The sequence below is a fragment of the Temnothorax curvispinosus genome, unplaced genomic scaffold, assembly GCF_003070985.1.
Source record: "Temnothorax curvispinosus isolate PA1 unplaced genomic scaffold, ASM307098v1 QBEX01013498.1, whole genome shotgun sequence".
NCBI classification, from domain to species: Eukaryota; Metazoa; Arthropoda; class Insecta; order Hymenoptera; family Formicidae; genus Temnothorax; species Temnothorax curvispinosus.
In genome coordinates, this window is record NW_020223278.1 from 160 (window position 1) to 19,042 (window position 18,883).

The 18,883-nt window shown below is 32.7% G+C and overlaps 2 protein-coding genes and 3 pseudogenes across 4 annotated transcripts; all 5 read right to left on the reverse strand.

The window, feature by feature from the left end:
* Positions 1-4,589: 4,589 nt before the first annotated feature.
* LOC112463641 lies at positions 4,590-10,459 on the reverse strand. 3 transcript variants are annotated; one of them, XM_025030137.1, is made up of 7 exons: positions 10,171-10,252; positions 8,989-9,207; positions 6,697-8,904; positions 6,248-6,628; positions 6,025-6,150; positions 5,714-5,947; positions 4,590-5,640 (listed from the first exon to the last, which is right to left on the reverse strand). In XM_025030137.1, exons 3-7 carry the CDS (start codon positions 8,195-8,197, stop codon positions 5,186-5,188), a joined length of 2,697 nt encoding a protein of 898 aa, XP_024885905.1. In that variant the 5' UTR covers positions 8,198-8,904; positions 8,989-9,207; positions 10,171-10,252; the 3' UTR covers positions 4,590-5,185. The 3 variants fall into 3 exon arrangements, with proteins under 3 accessions (XP_024885905.1, XP_024885906.1, XP_024885907.1); XM_025030138.1 differs by lacking the exon at positions 10,171-10,252 and adding an exon at positions 10,379-10,459 and having other exon boundaries at positions 6,697-9,207; XM_025030139.1 differs by having other exon boundaries at positions 6,248-6,574; positions 6,697-9,207.
* On the reverse strand, positions 9,778-11,168 carry LOC112463642 (annotated as a pseudogene).
* LOC112463643 (cytochrome P450 9e2-like) lies at positions 11,147-11,449 on the reverse strand. The gene has a single exon (XM_025030140.1). It carries the CDS (start codon positions 11,424-11,426, stop codon positions 11,190-11,192), a length of 237 nt encoding a protein of 78 aa, XP_024885908.1. The 5' UTR covers positions 11,427-11,449; the 3' UTR covers positions 11,147-11,189.
* Positions 11,450-13,149: 1,700 nt separating this feature from the next.
* Positions 13,150-13,942, reverse strand: LOC112463637 (annotated as a pseudogene).
* A 911-nt stretch (positions 13,943-14,853) lies between these two features.
* LOC112463639 lies at positions 14,854-16,430 on the reverse strand (annotated as a pseudogene).
* Positions 16,431-18,883: the final 2,453 nt, after the last annotated feature.

Genomic DNA, 18,883 nt, shown 5'->3' on the forward strand with positions numbered 1-18,883 from the left:
GTTAAAAATGTGTAATTTTAAGGAATAAATCAACATTTTTAATTTTAACACCAAACAAAGAAAACAAAAAAATTTTTTTTAGTTACCGATACCACGTTAAAGCTGATATTTTGAGCTTTAAAATGCTTTTTTTTTGTTTGTTCTACGATGATTTTTCATTGAGTTACGTCATTTTTTCAAAAATACAGGTTTTGCTTCAAAGTCATGTAAATCGGTCAAAAAAAATCGTAGGAAAATTTTAAAAAAAGCATTTTGTAGGTAAAATTATGTAGTTTATGAAACGTTAATTGAATTTTTTGAAAAAAAATTTTTTAATTGAGTTTCAAGTAGTCAAACATAAGTTAATTTTAAGGAACTAAACAATGTGTTCTTTTTTAAAACGTACAACAAAGAAAATAAAAAAATTTTAAAAATCTACCAAAAGTGCGTTAAAGTTGAAACTTCAAGCTTCAAAATGCTTTTTTAAATTTTTTTTTACGATAATTTTTCGCCGACTTACAGCAGTTTGAAAATAGCCTAATTTTTAGGGTTTATGAAGTGTTCCCTATTTTTTTTTGTACGAGTGTATATACGCATCGTCAATCGCGTTGAACTCTCAAAGTTTCTTTTTACTTGCCACTTAATTACATTATCGAGAATACCGTGTTACTAGTATCCAATTACATTATTAGTACATTACAAAAAATTCGTGTTTCTATAGTTACAATACAAACTGATCAATGATCACGATACGAAATAAGAAGTAATTATCTCAATCTTTGGTCTTTTTCATACCGTCTTTTTTTATCGAAATCAGATCAGGAGATGATAACAAACTTTTCTTTGTCATATACAAAAATTTTTTATATAAAAATATTGCAATAGTGACTAAATAAAGAAACAGCGTAAAAATGTTAAAATAACGATTAGATTGATATTTATTAGAATGGCAATTGGCATATATACAGAGTGCGGATAATAAATGTAACATCCGTAGAGAGTAAGTAGAGTGTATTAAACTGAATAGAAAAATCTTGTACCGTTTTGCGATGATGACAATAAATAATGAGTTATTAATTAATAAAAATCTGCGAATCAGCGCGTGTTTGCACGATTCGGCAAGAAGAGACAACTCAAAGGTAACGGTTGTTACACGCACAGCGAGGAATTTAGAAGGAGCGCTGTGTACATAATAATAACGGCTATACATGAGCGACATTCGTGCATAGCCATTTAATTTCATTTCTTACTCATTGTCAGTAAAAAATTTTGTGTTAAATTTAACACATTTTACATGTCCCAATTTATCCAGTCTAATTTTTATGTTAATTTAACAGAAGGCAAATATGTAAATAAATATCACAAATAATATGTAAAAAATTAACACAAAAATTTAACACATGGACTGTTTGCACAAGTTCGCGCACAAGCCTGAACTCTAGATTCAGATGAGGAAGGAACAAATAATAAAGAATCCGGTTATTGAGAGAGAGATTGCATTTAATAATTTAAGTACTTTGAAATGACTCGAATGGGCAGAACTAGACAAAGAATACCAACATTCGTTGCATAGGAGAAGGGAAACTGCCCGAAAACCTTCCCAGTATTCGCGTGAAAAAATTATTACATAGATTATATAATATATAATGAAAAATACAATAAATGCATAAAACACACAAAAGAAACAAATCAATAATTATTATAGTACAGTCCTTTCCTTGTATTGATGCCAAAATAAAAAGTTGAATTCACTGATGCTTTTCTTTGTTATGTAATCAGGTTAATCATAAAGGAAATATTTATAGTATGTAATCTCATAGTTTCTATTGACGTAGTCAAAATAAAAAAGATCACTTAATATTAAGAAAGGACTGTTCAATAAGTAAAGCACATCAATCAGAATATAAATTTCAGTTCGAACATCATTGAAATAGTTACTGAATTAATGTATCAATCTTTGAATTCTTAATAATAATTACTTTTCATTGGCCTTTTACAATGTACCATATATAAACAATTTGTTCTATGACAAATAACTCATTTTCAGCAAAATCATGTATTAAATCCAAAAGAATAAACCATCAGAATTTCTCATATTCTAATATGTATAGACCTTCAGTTTTTTGTGATTGACACGTTAATTCACATTAGCATAAACGGAATATTTGATCATTCAGAGTTCGCAAAATACTTAGTAGAATAATTATCAAGTTCATGAGAAAGAATTCGCAAAATACTTAGTAGAACAATTATCAAATCAATGAGAAATAATTCTTATAGAAACGCACGGAAATGAATAATATGTAGTTTGATAATAACGCAAGAGACGATTTATATGTTTCGCACGGAACGCAGTTTCATTGAATACTTATTCCAAGTGAATGTAAAGAATGTTCGCAAAGTAACATAATACACAATAAGAAAAATTGTCTGATCAACGAGAAAGAAACAATCGCACAAATAAGTAATAAAGTCTTTCTTTTACTTTTCACGAAAATGGTTGTAACCGAACGATTAATAATTTACTTTACTTTAGACTGAGCTCAGTATTCTAATTTGACTCGAAATGAATTGTGCACAAACCTAAAATAAGAGAAGATGTTTTCCTCTCAACACGCGAGACTAACAAGGATAACCCTCAGATGAACTTAGGATCCTTTGATCAGGATTCCTATCGTGACGCTAGACAAAATTCTAACGTCTCTCCTCAGAATTGTGAAATGATTGGTTACCTTGTGAGAAAATCAGGTGAATAATTAGAGCTAGTCTTACAGAACACGCCACAGATGACTTTCCTCTCGATGTATAAGTAGCTGCTCGTATTCAGCTTGAGCAGGATTCCTCGAACGTTTCAGAAAATGGCTTCCTTCCTTCCTTCCTTCCTTCGTTCCACGTGCCGGCATGGCTCGCCGGGACGGATATCCCTGGATTCCTCTCGGTGATGATCGCAGTTTAACGTATCTTTCGTTGATTAAGATATTCGAAGTAATTAATCTATTACGAAACACGTAGAGGCAGATCACAACTTAACGACTCGATACTCAAAGGATGACGCAATTATATATCGAACTTAGCTACGATGCACGATGTATCTTGCACGAGATCTGGGTAACGAATGCTCGCTCGGCCGGGCTGCGCGCCCCTCCTAACATGCTCAAGCATGCGCGGTAAACACGTGCCTCGCCGCCTGGAACGCAACGTTGTCGGCGCCGCTCGCGCGCTTTTTCCGAGAACTACGTAGAATGCGCGGCAACCTATTGTATTACAACCGCCACAGATGGCCGCAAAAAGAATAACACAATCTCTCTCTCTTTCTCTCTCTCTCTCTCTCTCAACTTCAAATATGGACGCTATTTGTAAGCAAAGTTTATGTTAAATTAACACATTTATAATGTTAAATTTAATTAAAATAAAATGTTATTCTTACATTAAATGTTATGCTTTTTTCTCTTTTTCTTGCAAAAAATAGACAATGATATTTCTATCTAATATATAATTATATAACATAAGAAGTCTCGATTTAACAGGTGAAAACTCTTATATAGAGAGGAAAGTATATATATATATATATATATATACTTTCCTCTGAATATATATATATTAGGTTGGGAAAAAAGTAATCCATTATTTTTTCGTTTATTTCAAGGCTTTATTTAACATAGTTAGGATTGTTCGATTTGGGTCAATATACACCGTTTTGTTCTACAATTTGTTGCCATTTCAAAGGTAATTTCATGATGCCTCTCTCATAGAACCCCTGGTCCCTACCTGTGCGAGGTGCATCTTTAACATCGAAATTACCGGAACGGAATCGACGAAACCAAAATTGCGCGCGATTGGCTGTGACAGTATCGGGACCGTAAAGGCGTAAACACCATTCACAATTTCAGCCGCCTGGCTTGCATTTTCGCTTTTATTGAAGCAAAATTGTAAAAATACCGAATTTTTTCTTTGCTGACGTCCATCTTTTACGCGCTATAACTCACAACTGAATCGACCAATCACAAAAAAGTTATAGGTTATCCTATACTAGAGATTCTCAAGTAAAGTTACTTGAGGATCTCTAACCTATGCGATTAATACATCACGTGATATATATCACTAAAGCCATCTACCGAAAAAATAATAGATTACTTTTTCCCTAATATATATATAACACAACTTAATTGGATGTTTATTTTAACATATATAAAATATATCACCAAGAATTTGTGCATTTACATATAAATTGTGTTATTTTAACTCTTAGAAACGTTAAATATTAATTTAAAGAAAAGTCAAAATAACACAATGACAAAATAATACGTTAACCAGTGTATGTTAAAAATTTAACACACAAAATTCTCTACACGGATAGAAATTCACTCAAATACAAAATGTTTTTTACTATTAGTTTATTAGTAAAAAAGGATAAAGAATTTTACTTTATATACCCCAAGGGGCCTTAAAGGGCGTTTTGAAGGGACGTACCCAACCCTAACCTCTAATTCATCCACTACCTTACTGTTTCCTCCTTTGGACCAACGGTTTAACGTCTCTTCCGAAAGACGGAGCCCAGTTTTCTTTGCATCTGCACGGAGGGGCGCGGTTTTTTCGGAAAAAAACTTTTCCATGATTCATGGTTCTAGTGGACTCGAACCTGGTTCCTCAGATTACGAGTCTGGCGCTCTACCATGTAGTAAAATGCCCAATACTTGGACAGATTTTTTGAAAAAAAATTTCACCTTGTTATTTCAAAGCCAAAATATCGTTAATTTAATATTTTTTCGATTCCCACATATAATTTGCATATTTAAGAGACAATTTAAAAAAAAAAAAGTTTAAATAAAGCTTTTAAACATTAATTAAACTTGATTTTAAAACGTGGTTATATACTGTAGTAGTTGGACAACCATTTATAGTTGACGTAGTACTTGGACACTTTAGAACCCATAAGTTGGACAAATGTTCCAATACTTGGACACATTCGAACCTAATAGTTGTACAATACTTTAATACGGGATATCAATTAGGTAAATGAAGTTGATAATAATGATAAAATAATAGAAATAGAAGTGATAAATGCACATACATTCTAGTATTCATTTCTTTTTTAAATTTTATTATTTTAGTACAAAAATAATGCACTTAAGAACAATAAAGAAGTTACGTTACATTAATAAAAATAACATTTCATACAGTGGAATCACATTTTTCTTTTTTCATTTTAATTTTTTTGTAAAAACTCCATTTCCTCTAGAATTAATGAATTTTCCAATTCAGCTAATTCGGCATTCACTTTCTGGAGCCGCTCTGTTAAGGGACCAACATTTTCTTTGCTGTTTTCCGATTTGATTGTCTTCTTCAAATTCTGTATTTGTAATTTAAGTTCTTTCTTCTTTTGTATTTTTTTCTTCTTATTTTCATTATATTGCTTCACAATAGTTGTTTCTTTGTCTCTTATTGTTTTTGCCTTTTCCCTTTCTTGTTTGTTCAATAAAATTTGTTGCCCTTTTTCTTTTTTTTCTGCTTCTTTCTGTTGCATCGCTATCAACAGGTCGTCAACAACAGCCACAGTTGGGGTATTTTTAGAAGTACTTTTTTTTCTCTTCTTCGTAAACGTAGGTACAGGGAAAAATTCTTGTAGCTTAGGTGATATTTGTATATCATTTTTACTTCCACCTGAAATGAGAAAAAAAAAGTAATTAAATGCAATTTTCGATTAAAAAATTGAAAATGCTTTAAAAATACTCACAAGTACTTGAGTTAGATTCTTCGTCGATGCTTAGGTGACTGTTATTGTCATTTATGACATTTATAGAATTGTGTTTGCTTAATACAGAAGTTCCAAACACAGGACTAGTTTTTTCTAAGGTATCAGTCTGTACAGGAGCTTTAACAGAATCATGAGAGTCTTCTTGCTCTGTATTTACAGTATTCTCAGACTCATTGGTACCTTCGGAAGTTATCGTGAAATCCAGAACGTCATCTATAAATAAGAAAGTTTTTATTAGAAAATAATTATGTATACAATATATCTTTTTACAAAAATAAATTTTTACAAACCTTTGTTTGATATATTCAAACAATGAGAACTACTTGATTCTCTATTCAAGTCACTATTAAACTCTTCACTGTCAGTCTTATCCAAGTCATCTTTATTTTTTTCTTCCGGTACAAGTTGACTGTCAACTAGAAAGAGATATTTACTTAGTATACTTATAATTTATTATATAATAATTATTATTATTATTATTATATAATTTATTATAAACAAAATTGAACAGACCTCTGGTATCTGCGTTACTTGGGGAGCTGTCGTTGCTCATAGTCACATCATCATTTATTGCTATAACTGTGGCTGTTACACGATTGCCCAGTTCATCGTACAACTCAATTAACTCTGCTACTGGCAATTCTGCTAGAGTATTTTGTTCGATGCTTGGAGTTATAGCATAACTCATGTCCAATGAGTTTTCATCCGCTACGTTGATAACAGACAAGTCCAGCTGGTTGTCGGAATGACTTGAAGCATCAAGCATGATTTCATCAGTTGCTCCGGATGCGTTATTAGTTGCCATACCAATCAAATCAGCATTTGGTATTGGTTGATCAGCTGGTAATGAATTTTCAACTGTTAGAGCTTCATTTGAAGGTACATCATGCATTTCTATACAAATAGAAAATCAAATTAGATGCTGTATATATACATATAGATAATTAAAAAAGCTTACTCACCACTACATAGTTTTTTCAGCTTAAGCCAAGATTCATATAATGCCAGATATTTTACATCACCATTCCATTTGTTTTCTGATTCAGCTTGTTTGAAAGACTCTACGATATCCGGAGAAATAACATTTTTTTCAAACATAGCTAAAAGTTCTGTATTCTTTATGATACTGTCTTGATCTGAATTGTTGGTTGAATGTAGATTAATGCTTGCGTCTTTCTTCTTACTCTTCTTGCTTAAAACATTATAGTTAACTGCATCAGCGTTGAATGGATATAAGCCACAGGCTCTAAAACCATTTTTAACAGCGTCAGTGAGATCATACGATTCCAAGGCCATTTTTAAAACTGGAGCAAACATATGTTTCTTAACATCAACAACATTATTGTCGATTCTCCATTGACGTAACACTTTTCTATAAGAATCCTTCAGTGGATGGAAGACAGCAACATCTAATGGTTGTATGATGTGTGTGGCATTTGGATAGAGCACTACTAGTTCTATAAGATGCTCTTTGCAGAACTTAAGTAGTGGTAGCGTCATATGTGAGCTATGTCCGTCTACATATAAGATGATAGGAAACACGTAATTGTTCTCTTGTAGCCATTTGTAAAATACATTACTTATATAACTGTAAAAGCTTTCACCTGTCATCCAGCCACGTTCCGTGTTTCCTACTCCCCAGCCTCTTGGTATTTGGTCCAAAACATTCTTCTTTGGCGACGTTTTCAGATCAAATAAAATCATGGGAGGTGGCATTACTCCAGAAGCAGCAACAGTAAATAATATTGTTAAACTGGCTTTCTCGTTACCGGACACTATTTGATATGGAGCCTTAACACCTTTCTCTGTTATCACTTTGTTGTCCTTAGGAACAAGCATAAACGCAGACTCGTCCAAGTTGAATACTCGGTGTGGTTCTATATGCAGCAAGTTTTTTGTGTCAAGGTATTGTTTGACTTTTGCAAACCAGTTTCGAAGGTCTACTTCAGTGACGGCTGCTCTGGTAGAAGTCAGATTTTGTGCTATTCTGGTACTCAGATTTGGATGTCTGTTCATAAAAGCTCGATACCAGTGTTGTCCAGGACGATTGTTCTTGAAAGGAGTCTTAGCTTTGTTATTATTGAAATATTTTTGTACGCAGTCAAGGAGTCTTGTTTTATTCACAGGAAAACCACTATCTGCACAGAAAACTATCCAACTTGCAATTTCATTTTCTTCTTCCGCACTCAAGACAGTTTTTGGTCCCTTCCTACACTCAAGTGGTGAGTTATACTTTAATTTAAAAAAAAGAGTACTCTTTGGTACTCCAAAACTGTGAGCAGCTTGGCGGAGAGTCAGCCCTTCGCTCGTTGCATTGAGAGCAGCTTGAAGAGTTTCAACACTGTAATTTTTTTCACTTCTCTTCTTTTTAGCTACAGCTCTATGATACTGACCACTTGCACTCTTCTTCTTCTTCTTAGCAGTCTCTTTTACAGTTTTCTCATTAATTTTCTTCCTAGCCATCCTGACTACCAAATGCTTGCCAAGTCAAGTTCTGGATTTTGAGGTTATTTGGTACGAAGGTGCGAAATTTTTTTTCTTGATGTTTTTTTTCAGTCCGTAAGTAAATATTAAATATTCCACAACACTAATAGTTATTAGAAAACACTTTTTGTAAACATTTTTTACTAAAAATTGTACAAACAAAATCCCGGAGAAACGTGTCCAAATACTGCATTGATATATCAGTGCCTATGATCTGAAGTTGGACACGAGCGTTGCGTGTGTCCAACTACTACTACTTATCGAACGTATACTTGGACAGCTAATTTCCAAAGAAATAATTATTTTTGTAATATTATTATATTGGAAACATTGTTTAATAATATAAAAACTATCAGATAATATCACAACTTATATATATAAATGCATCGGACTTATTGTAACAGTATAAACACAATTAACAAAAATGTAAAAATACAAGAAAAATTATGTCGCTCTTATGGGGCTTAAGGTGAAATTTCAAATTGATCATTTTTATTCAATTTTTTGAAATAAGTATTAATAAAAATTATATGTTATTCAAAAAAGTGTTCGCAATACTATTCTATTTTATTTTTCAATTGAATATTTTTTATTAAAGTAGGTTTTTGAGTGTCCAATTATAGGTCTAAAATTTCATTTTGTCCAAGTATTGGGCATTTTACCTTACTAGACCACACCGCCGCCCCCTATTAGTTTATTAGTATTTTTAGTATTTTTTATTATAGTTTTGTTTATTATATAGTTTTGTTTATTATAGTTTCATTATTTACCTCCATTTTGTACGGTTAACACGCTTTTGCATATTTTATTTTTTAATGGTAAATTAACCTTTGGATATATCACAAATATTTATATAAAATATTAATGATTCATCCATCAATTATCTTTATCTGTACAGTTTTATCTTGCGTCAATATAAACACTTGTATCATAAAATCAAGAATTAAATATTTTGCTTTCTTCATCCTTTGTCTTGTTTTTTATTTTACCTGAAAATTAAATCAAAAGGTGAATATTTACCCTTACGACCCCCCCCCCCCATTAACTTTCTCTTTTATATATATTATAGACACATATATCATCCTCCCGAGTAACCTTTAGAAGGTTTTAGCCGTCGCTCGTTGTTTATTAAAAAGTTATAAACAAAAGAAATTTGAAAAATATGATCTAATTTAATTCATTATTACGTATAAGAAACCTTCATATGATATATTTATAGCTTCAATATATAAACTCGTTTAAAAAAAAAATACTTCTTACTATTACGATGTTTACATATAAACCTTCATAAAGGTCATCATATTCGTACATCAATCGTCAGGAAATGAAAATATTTAGTATATCGAGAAACTCGAAACGATTAACATGTTGCTCCACGAATTTCTACATTTGACATACAATCAGGGGATCAATTATTAAGATATATATATTTTTTAATCTACATTTTATGCACCCACATTTCAGAAACGCGGTTTTTTTTTAGCTTTAGCCGTCATTCGTTATTTATTAAAAAATTATTGACAAAAAAGTTTAAGAAATTAACACTTTGTATTATTGCTTAGGAAAGTAATTTGCTGATATGTGTGCATAAACAGTTCAGTCAGTACATATGTGAGCGGAAGAGGGGCTATCGCCCTAAGCACTAATACAAAGTGTTATATTTCGCAGTTATATTTGTTCATAATTTTATAATAAACAACGAGCGTCGACTAAAACCTTCTGAAGGTTACTTAGGAGGATGATCTCTATAATATATGTAAAGGAGAAAGTCATTGGAAGAGGGTTCGTAAGGGTAAATATTTACCCTACAAATTAGAAATTCTTTTTCTTCTTATAAAATACTAAGTTATTGTTTAGTAACACATACAGCGCATAAAATGTTTTTCTGTAACAATATTCCTTTTATTTCTAAAATTTCAAAGTGTAATTAAGAAGATATAAACTTTTCTTACGCTAAATGTGTCCCATTATTAATTTCAACAGTGTAATGCATGCATATTTTTCTTTGGTATTACATTTAGCCAAAAACCTTCTTCAGGCGTCAGATTTAAGCCGTCTTTGCCGATCTTCAGCGGTAACGGCGTCTTTTCGCATGTAGTTCGCAACGTGCAAGCAGATAAACTAAAAAAACTTTCGTTTCCAATAATGCAAATCTGTTACCTATGCACATTCTCGGACCCAAACCGAAGGGAAGAAAAGCTCTGCAGTTAAGACTATGTTTCTTCCGCTCACCAAGAAACTGCCCGGGATCAAACTTTTCTGGCTTATCGAAGTATTTAGGATCATGATGAAGTCCATAAATCGGTATCCATATTTATTGTCCTTTTTTTATAGTAAGGAGCTTCATTTCTGGCAATGTCAGAAGTAATTCAAAATCTTTCACACATAATCTATCCAACGCTAAGCTTGGATACATTTTTAGAGCCTCATTGATTATTGCATCCAAATATTCCATACTATTGACCGCTTCGTAAGGTGCTTGTCCGTTATTATTTTCTAAAACCTTGTCGATCTCATTTTGAAGTCGTTCTTGTACAATACATTCTGATTTACTGCGATTTCGTGAGCGGCAAAACACATTAACGTCGAGCTGCTGTCGAAGCCTCCAAAAAAGAAAGTAAATGCTTGTGCCACCATATCGTCGATCAATCGAGTCAAATCCATCCTGCCATCTTTACCCTTACTCTCCGTCATCAGCTGTATCATGTCTGGTCGAACGATACCTTTTTCTTCTCTAGTTTTTATGTTGGTTTCTACGAGATATCTCGAAAAAAAATTCGCTATCTTCTTACGAAGAAATATCAATTTAAATATTTGTGCCAGCCAAGGTAATGTTCTAAATATGTAGAACTTTAAAAGAACAACGCCGCTGAATAGGGTCACCTCTTTGCCATATACATAAAATTCATTCTTCGGATTTCTCATATGAGAAATGCTATGGACATAGTAATTTTACACAAGACTATAGCATTTAAACTTGGGCGTCTTGATGGTCCGCAGTTGGTGCGGCAGCATAATAAAATTTAACATAAAATTTTCTCCGTGTAGAATCTACACTGACGCCAAAAGCGCAAGTAGCGATTACGTCATTTGTATATCTCGTGAAGACGTCTTTCATTTCCATCATTCTTTTCTCTGGTGACAATTGCGCTAAGTAATCGCTAAAGTCGATGCTGTAATCCGACATCAGGTTGAACATATTTTTCATCTTACTGGATGTGAAGGCTGGACACAATATAGATCGTACTTCCCGTCACTTCTCACCGCGAAGGGCAACGAGATTTCTACCGAAAAATGAATCTTGAGTTTCGTCGACGAAACGACGATGATCCATAAACATGTAGAAATGTTTTAATGTGATAGCTTTAATAAGCTCGGGATCGCGAAGCACTATGAGTGGTTGAGTCAAATCATACATACCGACGTATTTGGCATCAGGATGTAAATTATACGTCGACTTTACAAGATCAGCAATGGATTTCCGACGGAGTAGTGTCGGTCCCATGTTTCCCAGTAACGGTAAAGGTTTTGCACATGGTATTCCATGTTTTTTGAAAAAATTTAAATCCTTGTAGAGAATGTAATACAGACCTAGAATAGCCGTTATCACCGACAAAATAATTACATACATCATGCTGATAAATGTATACGCGATTGAACTAAATTTGTGAAAAAAAGTAAAAACAACACTGTTATTCAAATATTATTAAAATACCGATAAATTCGATCAATATGACACTATACGTCAAGCTATAATGGTCAACTGCTGCTGCGACAACTAATCTTTCTGTTATATGTGTAACGTATTACAAGGAGGGGTCTATTGCGCAGTATGACGTAACGCGTAAAGTAATTTTCAGACAGTGATTCAATGGAACTAAACACTACGTAACATTCAACAAAGGCGTATATTTTACATTATATACATATAGACTCATAGATTTTGTAATAAAATAATGTCCTGTAATTAACTAATCTCTGACTTTTTTTATTCTAACATAATTTTTTCCATATAATATTTTTGTACTTGTATTAATGTATAATTAATTTTTGCTTTTAATTTATAATGTAATTGTTTGCTTAAACTATTTTTAATAACGCTTTTATGTGCATAATACGTCGTTATCTCAATGGAAAAAATTATAAAAATATTTCTTACAAAAATCGCACAGAAATGCAGGCAGTAGAAAAGTATAAGTATAAGTATAATTACTATGATGACAATAATTGTACAGTTATTACGAAGAAAAGTAATTTGCATCACAATACGATCAATAATAAGATTGCAACATGAGAAATGATATTTAATTCATGATATTAACCTCTTTTATGCTCTCTTTTTTGCCTGAAATACGTTTTAAAGATAAAATAATTACCTTTAATAAAAACATTTATAATGCATGTATCATTGTTTGTTAAACTTGCAGCAACATAAACATCTTTTTGCTGGATAATTAAGAAAGAAATGTCCTCTTTTGTGTTCATTTTGGCATCGTTGTTTTCCATTTCATCTGAAATTTAAATGATAATATGTTATATAAAAACATATGATTATATTTTGAGCAAACTTGACTTTTGTAAATGCTATTTCATTTTAATATATAAAAAATTTGCTTTAATATAAAATTTTTTAATTGTAAGATTGTATGTGTATAAATAACATATGTGTATTTTGAGAAACTTAAACAATTTTACGAATTATTTTTCTTTAAATTAATGTTATTTTGGGACGTTATTAATTAAAAAAATAACAGAAATTATTATTTTATATTAAAATGTCTTTTATTTCCAAATAAGAAATCATAAAATTATTAAAATTTTTGTATATTTATTCCACTGACAAGATTAGCTGTAAGAATATAATATAATTTTTCCTTAGGGTAACATCTTTAGCCAGAAACCACCTTCAAATTTCATATTGAAGCATATCTTTACGGTTCACCAAGAAACCGCTCGGGATCATACTTTTCCGGCTTTTCAAAGTATTTAGCATCATGTTCATAAGGCTATAAACCGGTATCCATATGCCTTGTCTTTCCTTTATAGAAAATAGTTTCATCCCTGGTAATGCCGCGGTAGTAGCTCAAAGTCTTTTATGCATAATCTGTCTATTATTATAGGTAGGTATATAATAACCGGATACATTCTGAGAGCTTCGTTAATCACAGCATTTAAATATTCCATGCTATTAATCGTTTCATAAGATGCCCATTTGTTTATCCTAAGACCTCGTCGATATCTTTCGAAGTTTTTCGTATATCTTGGTTAATCCGCAATTTCATGAGCGGCAAAATACATTAACGTCAAAGCTACAAAAGAACAAGGTAAGTATCTGATAAATACCACATCATCAATTCTACCATTCAATCAATTCCGAACCTCTTTGCTTCTGTTTTCCATCATCAATTTGTCAGGACAAACAATACCATTATCATTTTTGGTTTTTATGTATAACTTTATTAAGGAAACAATGTTAAAAGTGATCGCCTCTTTGCCATATACATAGAATTCGTTCTCTGAGTTTCTAATAAAATCAACATTGATACCAAAAACGCAAGTAGCACTCACGTTGTTATAATGTTTTAATGTGATGCATTTAATAAGCTCGCGAATTATTATAAGTGATTTGGTAATATCATGTATTGCAGTGTATTTGGGTTCAGGATGTAGGTTGTAAATATCTTTGACAAGTTCGGCCTGAAGTATAAAGATCGATGCTCCCATATTTCTCAATATAGGAATAGGTGGCCTATGTGATGTACCATATTTAAAACAATTCAAATCCTTGAATAGGAAATAATAAAGGCTTAGAGCACCCGTAATCACCGACAAAGCAAATCTATATAATGTCGTACTGATATATTTATCACAGCTTTATATATTATCCACTAAACTAGTATACACCATATAATTTTGTCGAAATTGAAATCAATTCTTGCACTTCTTTACTTGTTTCTTGAATATGTTTAATTATCGTACTGTCAGTAACAAAGATGATATCACAGTACAACGTTACGCGCGTCGAAAGGCCACGGTCGATCGACTATTGTTGCAGCACAATCTAATATATCTGATTTGTCATTACTTATGTAAGTGAGGTCGACAGGAGTATTTACATTTGCCATTACATTTATCGCATCTATGTTGTTTCACACATGATAAATTTTTATAATCAAAATGATGTACATTGGATTCGCCAGTTACTGTTTATGTAATATTTTTATATACATCTTTTGCCTTTTATTTATTATTATTAATATGTAACGTGATTTATATTAATTGACAGCAATTTAATAGGAGAAATTATGAGATTGCATTAGATTGTCTATCCTTGACGGGAGGTACTTTGACCGTGGCTCTCTGACAATAAAGTGGATGAAAGATTTTGTTATGATCAGAATTGCTCTTACATTGTTAAAATGATTTGCAGAATCAGCCGCAGAACATCTCGCAGCACGTATGCTAACCTTCTTTTTATTATTATTGTTTTGTACATATATGTATATTATTATACTGTAACACATATATTGTAACATTGTAATGTAATGTAAAATATATTTGTTTTCTCTACGTTCATGAACTTTAATGTTTTGAATCTCATTGTTTAATTGCATTCCTGTCCTTACTTTGTATTCTTACTTTCTAGAACCGACATGCTTAGTTTGCATTCCCGTAGGATGTTTTCGTTCTCTCTCGGTACGATGCTCAACCAGAAACCACCTTCAATCCGCATTGAAAATCCGCCTTTCTGCAACTTTACAGATGTTGAAGTTTTTTCGTAAGGCTTTAGATGACAACGAGCTAAAAGATGAAATAGTAAAGTCCTCGTTTCCAGTAACGCGAACCTGTTGCCGATGCACATCCTCGGGTCTAATCCAAATGGATAATAAGCGTTAAGGTTACACTGATCGCCTTCATCGAAGAAACTCTCAGTGTTGAACTTATCCGGTTCTGGAAAATACTTAGGGTCGTGTTAAAGCCCATAAAACGGGATCCAAACTATCGTTCCTTCCTTTACAAGATACGGCTTTGCACCTGGCAGTGCTGCGACTAATTCGAAATCTTTCACGCATAATCTGTCCGTCATTGGTTATACCGGATATATTCTGAGAGTCTTATTAACAACAGCACTCAAATACTTTATTTTATTGATCGCCTCATAAGATGGTTGGCCATTCGTATTTTCTACAATCTTGTTGATCTCATTTTGCAGCTTTTCTTGGATTATATCTGGATTGACAGCAATTTTGTGTCCCGCAAAACTCATCAGTGTCGAGCTGGTCTCAAAACCAGCAAAGAAAAAAATAAATACCTGCAATGTTATGTTTAAAATGGTCAGTTCTCTCCCAGGCTCTCTTTTGCTTCTGTTATCCATCAGCAGCTGGATAACGTCTGGACGATAACTGGACGAGTATATAATACCTTTCTCTTCTCTGATTTTTATAGTATCAGCTACTAGATTTACAAAGAATGCATTAGTACGATCATCTATTAACTTAAGGTTTAACAAACGTATGAGCACCGGCATGTGCTGATACATCAGAATTCTTATAAAGGAAATCATGTCGTGTTACTTTTTTGCCGAAAACGTAAAAATTGTTCTCTGGATCTCTCATCGAATCCACATTAATATCGAAGGCACAAGAAGCAATTACATCGTTAGAATACTTAGAGAATGTATCTTTTGTTTCCATAACGCGCTTGTCTGACGGTACATTCATTAAGTACTTTGAAAAATTCATAGCGCACTCGGATATTATTCGAAACATATAACCCTTAATTTGTTAGCTGTAAAAGCGGGACATAGAAGCGCTCTAACGTCATGGCACTTGTCGCCACGAAGAGCGGACAGATTTGTCCCGAAAAGCGGATCTTGATTCTCGGTCCCAAAGAAAAGATGATCGTAAAAGGCATTAAAATTTTTTATAGCGACAGACTTGATTAGTTCTAGATCACGGATTACCACGATTAATCTCGTAAAATCAAAAGCTCCAACGTACTTAGCGTTAAAATGCATATCATATATTTGTTTAATGATATCGGCGAAACTCTTTGGACGCACGAAAATTTTCCAGATATGTTCTAACAAGAAATGTTCTTTTGCATGTGGAATTTCGTATTGCCGAAACTCATTTGAATCTTTACGGGACAAGCAATAATAAATAGCAAATATGCCGGCTAATATTGATAAGGCTATCGTATAGTACTCCATGATAGACGTTTATTTAGAATACCCGATTATTCCTTTCGTTCGAGATAAAGTTAAACACCAGTATCGTAAAAGTTTGTGACAATATCGTTGTTCGTATGTGAGACAGCTTTAAATTATAATCCAGTGTGTTAAACGTGATTGTTTTTCAAATGAAAACGATCTGCTCGCTTGGAATTCTTGTGTATGACGGCTCACACCGAGACAGAGTTGTTTGTTGAATGGCTGCAGCTATATGCGAGAATTACATGAGAGAGAGAGAGAGAGGAGGAAAGAGAAAGAGAGGAAGCGGGAGGAGAGGGAGAGGGGGGGAGGGCGGGAGGGAGAGAGGGAGGGAGAGAGAGAGAGAGAGAGAGAGAGAGAGAGAGAGAGAGAGAGAGTAAACAAGTTCTCAAATGAGACATTGGATACAACAGTGTAAATGGTAACATACATAAATTAATCACTTCTTTTTCTAAATATTTTATATAACTAAATCTTGTTAATAAATGTTGCTTTTTATTAAGTAACTTTTTTTTCAGATCTGTCAAAAATAAACTTTATGTTAAGAAAAATACAGTATTTTCTATTTGCATCAGAAATTATTTCATTCAATGAGCACTTTTAAGATCACTTTCCTGTAAAGTGCTAGGCATTAAATTTTCTTGGTTTCTGATCCTGCGGCAATCGTCCATGGGTCCATTTAATGTGTCCAGCGTTCATTTACCAATCAATAGTGTTAAACCGCTGATGGTCATACTATCACGCTTACTATTTTGCATTTCCTCGTGGTTGTGTGCGCTTTTTATCGGTTTTTATTTGTTGTTTTAATATACGTTTTTTTTAAACGTTATGCACTAATATTTTCCAAATACCATAAACGGTAAAATTTTACGCACAAAAAGCTATAAGTTCTGTTAGATATAATAAATTTTTGCAAATTATTTAAATTGCCAAAAAAGAACGAATCAAGTTGACGAATCACGCTCTAAAGCCATTATGCGTAACACCTATTAATTTGCAACTTTCTTTAGAAAAAAATTCTGTACTCTTTAGAGAAATATGCAAAGAGTAATATAGTTTATGAATCAAATAAAGTAATTATATTTACTTTTATACTTGCTGATGGCAGAAGATTCATAATATTTAACCATTCCACCGTTTCCACAATCAAATCGCTACAAAGTCTTTCTTTTCACCGTTCCGACTGTTCTCGCTATTAGTTCTGCTTTCCGGTCAGAGATGAAACAATGTGTTTACGTGCAAGTTGAACATGTATATGTAATGTAGATGTGTACGGATAGCGCAATGTAACGAGAATGCGAAATGTGCATAGGTTTCTATCAAACGCTGTTATGTTTGTCGGATAACAATTGTCTGTTCGTATTGGCGCGAACATATTGTAGATAATATGCTTTGTTTTTAAAACTGACACTTTCAATACTTCAATTATTATTTTCATGTTGCTGTCAGTTTATCGCGATCATTTGAGTTACATTCTGTACAAATGAGTCGTACTAATGAATCAGAATATAATAGCAATATTACGCCGTTTATTTTATCACACTGTACTTTTTATATAAAATACATTAAAGATATTGTTATTTGGAAAGTAATAAAATTTTGATAAAATTATAGAACTTAAGTTTACAATAAAGCTGAATTATAATATAGATTAAATCAAGCAAGTATTTTCATTATTTTGTAATATTTTAAATTCTAACAAAGCTAAATTTTTTGCTTAACATATCTTCTTATTTTGGTAATATTTTTTGTTTTATTATTTATTTTATTTTGTTAAGCCCTTTACTCCATTATAATCATCTGATTTAAATATTTAAGAATTTCTCGTTCATATCCTAGAATATCAATAAGAGACACGGTAGTGTCTCGCGCCAAGTATACGCGAACCGAGACCGCACCGTGGCTCTTTTATACGCGACCGACGAGTTGCAAGTAACCGAGATTTTGAGATCTCGGTAACCAGTGAACGGATCAAGTTCTAATTAGGCTTAATTGATAGCTTGGATCAAATTTATATAATAAAAGTGTTTTTATTTTTCCGCTACGTGCCCTACAAGTGGAGATATTACGAAGCAAAGTCCGAATTCGAAAATTACATTTTAAGAAACGTCCACGTTGCTGTCGGACAAATAATAATAATAATTGTCATTTTCTTATCTTTGACATGAAGGGGCAGTGATGCCCGTGCAGACGCAGATCGTGCACTGCAGTGCACTGTCGCAGTTCGTGACAGAGTGCAAATAGTGCTTTCAGCCGGTTCATCAGCGCACTCCCATACCTACTAGTTTACACGAGCGTTACTTCTGTAGTAACTTACGATAATTCCTCCACGTAAACGGGGTTTTGTGGTAACTTACGATAATTTATTATTAATTTAAACTTATAATTCCTTGATGGTCCGCAGTTAGTGAGATATCATAGTAATATATTTAATATAAAATTTTCTCCGTGTA

What these genes read in the sequence shown, in the direction of transcription:
- LOC112463643 (XM_025030140.1), bottom strand. Translation starts at nt 11,426, where the DNA reads ATGAAAAATATGTTCAACCTGATGTCGGATTACAGCATCGACTTTAGC.
- LOC112463641 (XM_025030138.1), bottom strand. Translation starts at nt 8,197, where the DNA reads ATGGCTAGGAAGAAAATTAATGAGAAAACTGTAAAAGAGACTGCTAAG. An exon ending in TTTGAATATATCAAACAAAG is followed by an intron (nt 5,948 to 6,024) that starts GTTTGTAAAAAT and finishes TCTTATTTATAG; the next exon opens with ATGACGTTCTGGATTTCACG. An exon ending in AGAATCTAACTCAAGTACTT is followed by an intron (nt 5,641 to 5,713) that starts GTGAGTATTTTT and finishes TTCTCATTTCAG; the next exon opens with GTGGAAGTAAAAATGATATA.